Source organism: Malus domestica, chromosome 17 (genome assembly GCF_042453785.1).
Source record: "Malus domestica chromosome 17, GDT2T_hap1".
In the NCBI taxonomy this organism is placed as follows: Eukaryota; Viridiplantae; Streptophyta; class Magnoliopsida; order Rosales; family Rosaceae; genus Malus; species Malus domestica.
Genome location: NC_091677.1, coordinates 25,604,388 through 25,614,275, shown reverse-complemented (window position 1 = coordinate 25,614,275; position 9,888 = coordinate 25,604,388). Strand labels below are relative to the sequence as shown.

Sequence of the window (9,888 nt, the reverse complement as noted above, 5' to 3'; positions counted from 1 at the left end):
CCAACAGTTGTTGTCAAGACAAATGCGATGAACAGACAACAAATTATGAGATAGCTTTGGAACATAAAGAACTGAATTCAGTTTTATAGGCTGTAGAGAAGTCCTTAAAAGAGAATCTCCAATATGAGAAACTTGCAAACCTTCACCAGCTGCTGTTTGAACTGTATCATTTTGAGAATATGGTGAAGCAATGGACAAATTACTCAATTCATTCGTCATGTGATTGGTTGCACCAGAATCAGTTAGCCAGACTTGAGAAGGGACTTGATTAGGCATTGCAGTAGACATAGTGGGCATAGCATAGGAAGAAGATGCATTCATGGAAGGAACCATGTTCACTGAGTTCATAGTGGACATGGGAGGCATATGAGAAGAACCCATATTCAACATGGGAGGCATAGCACTCATATACTGAGGTTGCATTGAACCAGGAAAAACAGTATTCATAGCAGTCATTTGTGATGGAGAATTCCTTCCTTTGTTTCTGTAAAAACATGTCTTGGCCGTGTGATTACTTCTGTCACAAATTTGACAATTCTCCGAAGAATCATCACTTCTATACACACACGTGGCAGCAGAATGGCCGTGTAGAGAACATATTTGACAGATGACATTTGAAAAGGAAGTACCATTGTTAACATGAGAAGGACTACCAAGTATACCAGGAGCAAAATCATGAACTATAGGTTTAGAATGATAGAACTTTTGTCCCTGATTCGAACCAAATTTATGGCCTTGATTATATGTAGCCTTGCCTTTACCCTTAAATTTTGACTTGTTGCCACCATTATAAAACGAAGATTGGCCAGAGTTCCCATGAAAACCATTAGAATTGTGAAACCCATTGGAGAAAGATCCTTGATATGAAGATGATGAAGCACCAGAATGAGAAGCTTGATTCTTTACCATCATTGCAGTAGGAAAGGAAACACATGAATTGTTTTCAATAGTAGCTTCTTCCGCAAGTAACTGGGCACGAAATTCCTTCAACGAAATCACATTTTCTTGGCCACGAATAACACATCTAAAAGTATTGTATTCTGCAGGTAGACCATTTAATGCCAATATGACAATATCTTCATCGACAAATATAACACCAGCAGCAGCAAGGTAGTCTCTTGTTTCTTTGATGCGTTGAAGATATTGGGAGACAGAATCAGCCCCTTTCTTGATTGTTTGAAGATCAGACTTTAACTGGAAAATAGAGGTCTTGCTTACTGTAGAAAACTGTTCTTGAAGACGAACCCATAGATCTCTAGCACTACTACTCCCAATTGCACAAGAAATGGCCATAGGAGACAAGGTAGCAATGATAAGTTGCATGAGAGCCCTATCATGCATCTTCCAAACCTTATACAAATCTGATTCAATTCTTGCACCAGACCCAGAAGCAGTAACTTCTGAATCAATAGAAAATTGAGATGGACACGGATTTGTTCCATCAACAAAATCCATAATTCCATAGCCTTCAAGCATTAACTTCATTTGGAAATGCCATTGAAGGTAGTTGGAGTCATCCAATTTAACCGAAACTGAAGTTGAAACAGAGGACATCAACCCAGTAATTGGAGACTGCAAGATTTGCAGTTGAGTTGCAGTAACCATAGTGATAATTCTCTCAGAAGAATAAAACCAAACAGTTGGTGGGCAAAGATTTTCAGAGTAAAAATCAAAGAAAAGGGCAAGAACTAGAACCCAGAAATCAGAGAAGTGATTCACAAAGATGAAAAGAATGGAGCGGAAGCATAAGAAACCAGAATCGAAGAAGCTTACGATCGAAGCTTAGAGGGCGAGTGATACCATGTTAACCATATCAGATGGAAGCCATTAACATAGAACACAAGAAGAAAGAAAGCTTAAGAGAGAAGAAAAGAGACGAGAGAAGACTTTAGAGAAAGAAAGAGATATTATTTTCTTTATTACTTTTTCTCCTTACAATCTTCTTACAGAATAATAGCTATATACTATCTTGATCTTGTTATAGCTAGAATATCCCAATCGTATCCTTCAATCTAGCCACTGTATTAATGACAGATGGCACAATCTAAATGATTCAGTTATATACTCTTACAGGTTCTTCTTTAATCTTACCGTGATCCATCTTACTTGCAGATATCCGATATTTCTTTAATTATTGTATATATAGTTTTTTATCAGTCTTTACTTTCAATTTTTGTTTGTAGTTTTCTTAGTTTCATGTCATGTTACAAGTATCACATTCACATTTATTAGAGCGAAGTTCATGGCGCAATAATATGACAATTAAATTTTTTGGGCTAAAAATTCTAAGTTTTAACCCAGAAATAGTTTTTCTGCTCCAACCATTTTGAGCTAAATTTTTACCCCCCATATTATTAAAGAATGAATTTAGGCAATTTTTTTTAAATAACATTTAAAAAAAATTAAGTGGACTATCATAAATTAATTTTATGAACATTTTAACCTAAAAATATTTAAATTCCGATAAAAATTGAAAAATCATTAAACCAACACATGAAACTTATGAAACACTATGGAAAAATATGAAATACATGATAGAGATGTATAAACACAAGACACATGAGCAAACACATGGTTTAGAAAGAAAAATTGGAAGAAATGTAGGAGAAAGGTGAGTTTTGTGTGGATGTATATATATAGGTATTTATAGAGTTTTTGGGTGAATTTTGAGTTAAATAATTTTTTTATAATTATTTTAATTGTTGAATTTAAATTTGGGCTATTAGATCTTTTTTTTACCGTTAGATTTGATCATATTGGATCTCAATCGTTGGATCCAATAAATTTATAAATATAAAACAAAAATATTAAGTAGATTAAATGTGGACCATTGGATAACCAACAACCCGTTTGAATGTGAGCTGTTGATCAACCAAAAGAGCCAATGGACTCAATTTTATTGGCAAACAAGTGGGAGACACACCCATGTGGGTGGGGCCGCAAAGGGCTGCACTTAGCAACTTTGAAGTTGGCTAAAGAGCGTGTCTCAAGTGGTGTGGTTGAATTTGGGCGCTTGTTGTCCAATTTCATCTATTCTACTCTCACATGTGGGCTCCACCACTAATCTTGCCTAAATCTTGGCTGGAATCTGGCTTTTTTTTTTTTTTTTTTTTTTAAAGTTTTAAGACTTAATCTCGTTTTCGAACAAGTGTTGGAATGAAATTGGGGAGAGGGGGGGGAATAGAAGGGAAAATTTAGAACTTACTCCAATGGTTGAAGTTGGTCTTATGAAGCTCACTCTGTATTTCTTTTTATTTTAATGAATTTCATTTTATCTTATATAATACTACACAATTACTTATTTCAACGATCCAAAGAGTCTATATTTTAATTCATTATGTATAAATCATCTTAGCAAATAATCAGGCAAATCCAAAATCATTAAGATGTCCAATTTAAGTGAAGAAAATAAAAGAATACAATGTTTTAAAAAAACACTTAAATGACCAACATTTAATCCAACGATTATGTAGCTTCTTATTTGGGTATTTTTCTGTAGTTATCTAATGTGGAATGATCATATACGGTGTCCCTCAAATAAGGGGATATGATCCTTCAAGTAAAGCTCACTCACTATATGTAGTCTCCGTATCTCCAGGAAACACCATAAACTCTTAACTGTTTCAATGCCTACGGAAACGCGTGCAGGGTTCAGCAGTTCCCCTGTGGATTGTATGTTTCCAAAATTGGCTAGAATTTTCAACACAGTTGATTTCTATAATTAACAGTACTGCATTGACTCTTATCCTTTTCTTTATAGCTTGAAATCCAATTACAACAAATTATCGGTGTCAATTGCTACCTTTAGATTCGCAGCTAATACCTAATTAAGGCACTGACTGCCCTTCAAAGGATTATTTGTCATTGAACAAAATATTTGAAACTTTTATTGGGGATAAAAAATACGGGACTGACTACAATATTTATATATATTTAACACAATCATTATTTGACGGTTTTATATAATTTATGTGTATAATACCGTCATTATTTCACCTTCGAGATGGTAATTGTATTAAATATATGTAAGTATATTGTAGCCAAATCCCATAAGTATTCATGGGATTTCACCTTTTCTTTTCAACAATTTTGAGACTTAAAAGTCAAACTTTGTTCAAATAAGTAGAGAGTAAGTATCATTAAACATAAATTTGATAAACGTATGTTTTTTTCATAAGAATATAGGGCTTGTTTGGATGTGCTTTTAAAATGACTGAAAGCGCTTTTAGTGAAAATATTTTTGGAACAAATCCTTATCCTGGAAAAGCACTTAAAGTTCTTCCTAGAAAAAGCACATAACTGGTGCTTCTTGCAGAAAACACTTTAAGTGCTTTTGGAATAAATTTTTTTTCTCTAAAAGTGTTTTCAGTCATTTTAAAAGAATATTCAAATGAACCCATAATTATTTGAACAATTCATTGTCGTAATCATTATATTTTTGCAAACACTTAGTCAAATTGGAGATTTTTGTTAGTGATTAATATGTGTTAAGTGGACAATTTATGATGAAGATGTTAATTATTGTTATCAAAACCAATAATTTATAATTGAAAATACGGTAATCAAACCCAAATGGACAAGGATGTGTACTCATATCATACGGTGGATGAAAGTATTGTCCTGACATAATCCCTTCACCCTATGAAAGTATTATCCTGACATATATCCCTTAACCCTAGAAAAGTTTATTTATTTAATTTTAATTTTTTTTCTACTTGTGTTCTCATGAATGAAAAAAGGACCATTAAGCATTATCCACACATCTATTAGCGGGAAAGCACACCTAATTTAACTACCAACACGCCTAATAACTACCAACACGCCTAAGACTCGTTCCTTACCACCCAAAAACCTAGCTATATCTCTCTCTTCTCCCTCAACCCCCACAACCGTGGTGCACATTTGCATCTGACACCCAAGCCAACACTGCCGGTGCAGTGTGTACCTTTTCCGCCCCGGCACGGTAGCACACATATACAGAATTTCATAGCACATCTTTGAAAACAAAAAAAGAAACAAAAATGTATCCACCTCCGCCGCCATACTATGGCGCTCCACCTCCAGCAGCCTTCTACGCGCCACCACCAATGATGGCACCACCAAGGCGGTACTCTCCATGGCTGGTGCCGCTTATATTCTTGGTGAATCTCGGGATTTTCATATGGATAATGTATGAGAACAACTGCCCCTCTAGAATGTCAAAAGATCAGTGTATGGGAGGGCATTTTTTGGATAGATTCTCATTCCAACCTTGGCGCGATAACCGCATGATTGGTCCTACCCCTGAAACGTAAGCTCTCTCGATCATATATATTTGTCTTTTATTTTTTTTATTTATCTGTCTCTAATTACGGGATTACAAAAATTGTTTGATCAATGCTTTTCTCAATTGAGATTTCTGAGGCTTGTCAATCCAATTTATTTAAGTTTAATGATCCAGGAATTGAAGTTTTTATAGCTAAAAGTGACATGGAAGGAAAAGTACAGCATAATGTAGGGTTAATTTTACCTTGTATTATCGTAAATAAAGATTAGGTGGTAGTGAGAGGTTTAATTTTGATCAATCTCTGCTTAGGTCAGATTAATCTGTTGTATTCTGTACTTTTAGAATTCGAAACAAAAGAAAAATTTCGACATTGTAGATTGAACTTTTGGCATTCTGTTTAGCAGTTGCTCCTTGGAACCAACTTCAGCATAACTTTCTGGGGTAACAAAGAATGGAAAAGTAATACCGGCTAATAAGCTTCCTCCAATTACTTCGAAGGGAAATGATTTATGCACACCCTTTTTTTAGCCATTGGATTGAACAGAGTATAAGGGAATAAAGGGTGTGCACAGAACAATTCCCTACATCTAAAACCTAATCTAATTGCTAATATTTGCAGTCTCCAAAGACTAGGAGGCCTTGATAATAAACTAGTGCTGAATGGTGAAGCATGGCGCCTGTTCTCCGCAATGTGGCTACATGCTGGGCTGATTCATCTGTTCGTCAACATGCTCAGTCTTGATTTCGTAGGGCTCCGGCTTGAGCAGGATTTTGGATTTCGTAAGAACTTTGGGTTAAAGATTTACGTTGAGCACTTTAGTTTTTACATGATCAATATTGAATGGCAGCTAACTGTTGTTTAACCGTTCGGATTTGGCAGACAGATTCGGATTCGTGTATGTGCTAGCTGGGTTAGGGGGAAGTTTAGGGTCTTGCCTTAATATTATCAAACAACAAAGGACAAGCAAGACTATATCAGTTGGCGCATCTGGGGCAATTTTTGGATTGTTGGGAGCCTCACTTTCTGAGCTGATCACAAACTGGACAGTCTATGACGATAAGGTAAATCTTATTTTCTCTTCTCCTTGTATCCAAGACTACGTCGTTTAGGTTTAACGCTGCGTTAAATAATCCATGAGGGGTACATCTAACATCTAACTATCCTCCTATTCAGTGCTCGACAATCATGATACTCATCCTCAATGCTGCCCTGAACTTGCTCATTGGATTTCTACTTCATATGGACAATTCAGCTCATGTAGGAGGACTCGTCGCTGGATTTTTTCTTGGTTTTGTGTTTTTTGTTAAGCCTCAGTTGGGATATGTAAGCAGCAAATACATGCCAACACACACTCAAGTCAAGCGTACAGCAAGGCACAACTTCTGTCAATATTTTCTGGGGGTCGTTGGTTTGGTCGTGTCCATTATTCTGTAAGTGGTTAATTTCTTTTTTTCTTTCGACAATTGATTCAAGGATGCAAAAAAAAAAAAAAAAAAAAAAAAAAAAAAAAAAAAAAAAAATCGATTATCTAACAAATTTATGTTTATTTTCTAAATTTGCAGATTTGCAACTGCCTTCGGTAAGCTATTTAACATAAAGGAGATTAAACAGCATCTGCCTGATAGTGTAAACAAATATTGAGCCTGTGTAAGCTTTGCGTAATTAATGGACAAACAATACTTTCATGACGGTTCAACCGCATGTTCTTCAAGAAATGAAAGTATAAAACCATAAACTGTACTTGCGTACATACGCAAAACGTATGTATTAAACACATGCATACGTATCATTGATGTGTATATATACCTGCCAATGTTCAGATGTAAGTGTGTATGACGGAGATGATTGTCGGGATTTAAGAGTGATGAGTATTTTGTGTACTGTGATCAGATAAGTATTTCAGGTTTATTAGTAATCGAAACAATTTTTTGTCCTTAGTCTCTCACTTTCAGAAAATTTTCTGCATCTTTCGGAATAAACAACTTCGGGAAGTTTCATTACTCTGATGTCAATCTCAAAGGCTACAAAATCAAAATTCATCATGCACTTACAAATAAGCGTACCCTTAAGTAGGAGAAGATTGACGCACACTCTTTGGCGAATCTCAGGGTGTTCATATTTATCGAGTATGTACAACCAAGAAATCTGTAACAGTTATAACATGGCCTTTTATGTAATCTCGGACAAACCTGCAACCATTCTGATGAAGAAGATCACAAAACAGTATGCCTCGTTCATATATTTAAAAAAAATATGGGCAAGTCTGGTCGTTTGATAACTATTTTATTTTTAGTTTTAGTTTTCATTTTTTTGCAATTTGAAATCTTGTTTGGTATCGCTTTCAGTTTTTATTTTGCATGTTTCCAAAAAATGAAAACTCAACCAATAACTGAAAGCTACGTTCTTGAGTTTTCAAAATTTGGGCATTGAGTTTTCACTTTTTAGTTTTCAAAAGTAGCTACGAAACAAGATTTTGGTTTTCAATAAAATGGTAAAAACTGAAAACCAAAAAATAAATACAGAAAATTAGAAATGAAATAGTTATCAAACGGTCTCTGTAATTAATGATTGGCGAAGGGACTTACAAAGGTACAAACTGCAGATAAATTGCTAGGTGTGGGGTTATGTCTTCCGAACTTCCAAAAAAATATAGTAATTGTTTATACCATATTTAGGGCCTCCGTATTTAGATCTCGTACAAATACTCGGGAGACTTAAATGTAATTATGTGATAAAGGATAGGGCAAATATGTAATAAGTGAGGATCCCTTATTCTATAAAAAGACTCCTCACCCTCACAATTAGAGGAGGCCAATTCCTAGGCCTGAGATCCTCACACTCTCTCCCTCACAATCCTTTCATAAATACAATAATCAGTGTGGACGTACCCCAAACATTGGGGTGAACCACGATACATCTTATGTTACTTACATTTCTTTCAGATTCACGGTCAGATTTACGTTGTTCCAAGACCCTCCGGTTTTGTGCATCAACATTTGGCGCCGTCTGTGGGAACCGATACGAAAAATCATGTCGGTTCTCTTTCATTTTTTCATTTTTTCATCTCATCACCGTGAATCTGCAAAAACTCAGCAACCCTGTCCTCCAAATCAATCTGCAACACTCTTTCAACTCCCCCACCCAATAACAACAACAGAAAAAGTTGAAAATCGAAAAGATTGTGATTTCTCTTTCTTTATTTCTTTTTCTCTCTCTCTCTCTCTCTCTCTCTAACATTTTGTAGGAATCAAAAGCAGATTCTGATTAAGCTCTGAGCTGTACAACAGCCATAGCCACGCGCCCTTCAAAGATCTGTTACCTTCCATTGATACACACCAAGCGCGGTAGTGGGTAGATCTCGGTGACGACGTCGTTTGGATAGAGTCCAGCAAAAGTATAACAGTCTCTTCTCCTTCATCCATAGCGAGTTGAAGGAGTGTGAGAATGGCAAGTCGAAAGGAAGACGAGAAAAATGAACGAATTATTCGTGGCCTTCTTAAACTCCTTAAGAATCACAAATGCATCAACTGCAACAATCTGAGAGAGGGAGTGAGGGGAAATCCTAGATGCTGGAATGTTGAGATTGAAGAAGGTTCAACAAATAGCTCCACAGCTCCAGTAGCGCTTCTCTCAGACGATCTTTTGGGCCGCGGAATCTTCAACGTCGACGGTGATGCGTGGCGGTTCCAGCGTAAGATGGCGAGTTTGGAGCTAAGCAGCATCTCCGTCAGCTAAACCCGACTCCACCTTCCTATGCGTCAACTGCGACTCCAAGATCCAAGCATTTGGCTCTGCGAGATCTGTGAGCAAGCTCCAGCTCACGTCACCTGCAAGGCCGATGACGCCAAACAGCTACAGAACAGAACAGCTGCAAGGCTCACGTCACGTCAGAAGCAGAACAGCTGCAACACTGGTTCCAGGAAATAGATCCGTATCTGGATCTGGACTACGGGCATGTGGATCCGAGACTTGAAGAAGCTCAGAAGCAGAATAGCTGCGGCGCTCAAATGGAACCGACACAACTTTCTTCTTCTACTTCCATGACTGGTTCAGCTTTTGGAATAATGGTTTTTTTTTTCTAAGTGCTTTTGTGGGTCTTGCAGTGCTGGGTTTGGTCAGCTCAGCAAAATTTAATGAGCTTTTCCAGCCAACCTGGGCTTTCGATCATTTCACCTACGAGAGAGAATCAATGCACATCTCTCTACACTTAGCGGTCTGGTGCCCTCATGTGCACCATATGTTTTGGAGAGCCAACCACCTTGCCGGAGAGTGTTGCTTGTAGAAGGAGTCTGGCAAGAGGTGGTCCACTGCTCAGTTTCTAACCCACTTGTTCGTCTGTAAAGATACCGTGAGGATGTGAAGACTATGTGATTGCAATCTGCAATCTACAAAGTAAAAGCAAAAGTAAAACAGAAAAGGAAAAGAGAAAAGAAGACAAGGGGCAAAATTGTAAGGTTCTTATTATTACGATTCCTTTTGTCTATCAGGTGAAGAGACAGAGAGAGTGCGACGGAAAGCAGAAAGCAAAAGCAAGGAATAAACATCCCACCAAAATGGTGTGATTTACTTTTCTTGTTTTTGTATGATGTGATTTATTTTTTGTATCTTTCGGAGATATCTG

The 9,888-nt window shown here is 36.8% G+C and overlaps 1 protein-coding gene across 1 annotated transcript; it reads left to right on the top strand.

Moving 5' to 3' along the window:
- The first annotated feature begins 4,794 nt into the window (after nt 1–4,794).
- On the top strand, nt 4,795–7,204 carry LOC103409582 (RHOMBOID-like protein 5). The gene is made up of 5 exons (XM_008348397.4): nt 4,795–5,290; nt 5,886–6,046; nt 6,147–6,328; nt 6,441–6,697; nt 6,830–7,204. Exons 1-5 carry the CDS (start codon nt 5,022–5,024, stop codon nt 6,906–6,908), a joined length of 948 nt encoding a protein of 315 aa, XP_008346619.1. The 5' UTR covers nt 4,795–5,021; the 3' UTR covers nt 6,909–7,204.
- Nucleotides 7,205–9,888: the final 2,684 nt, after the last annotated feature.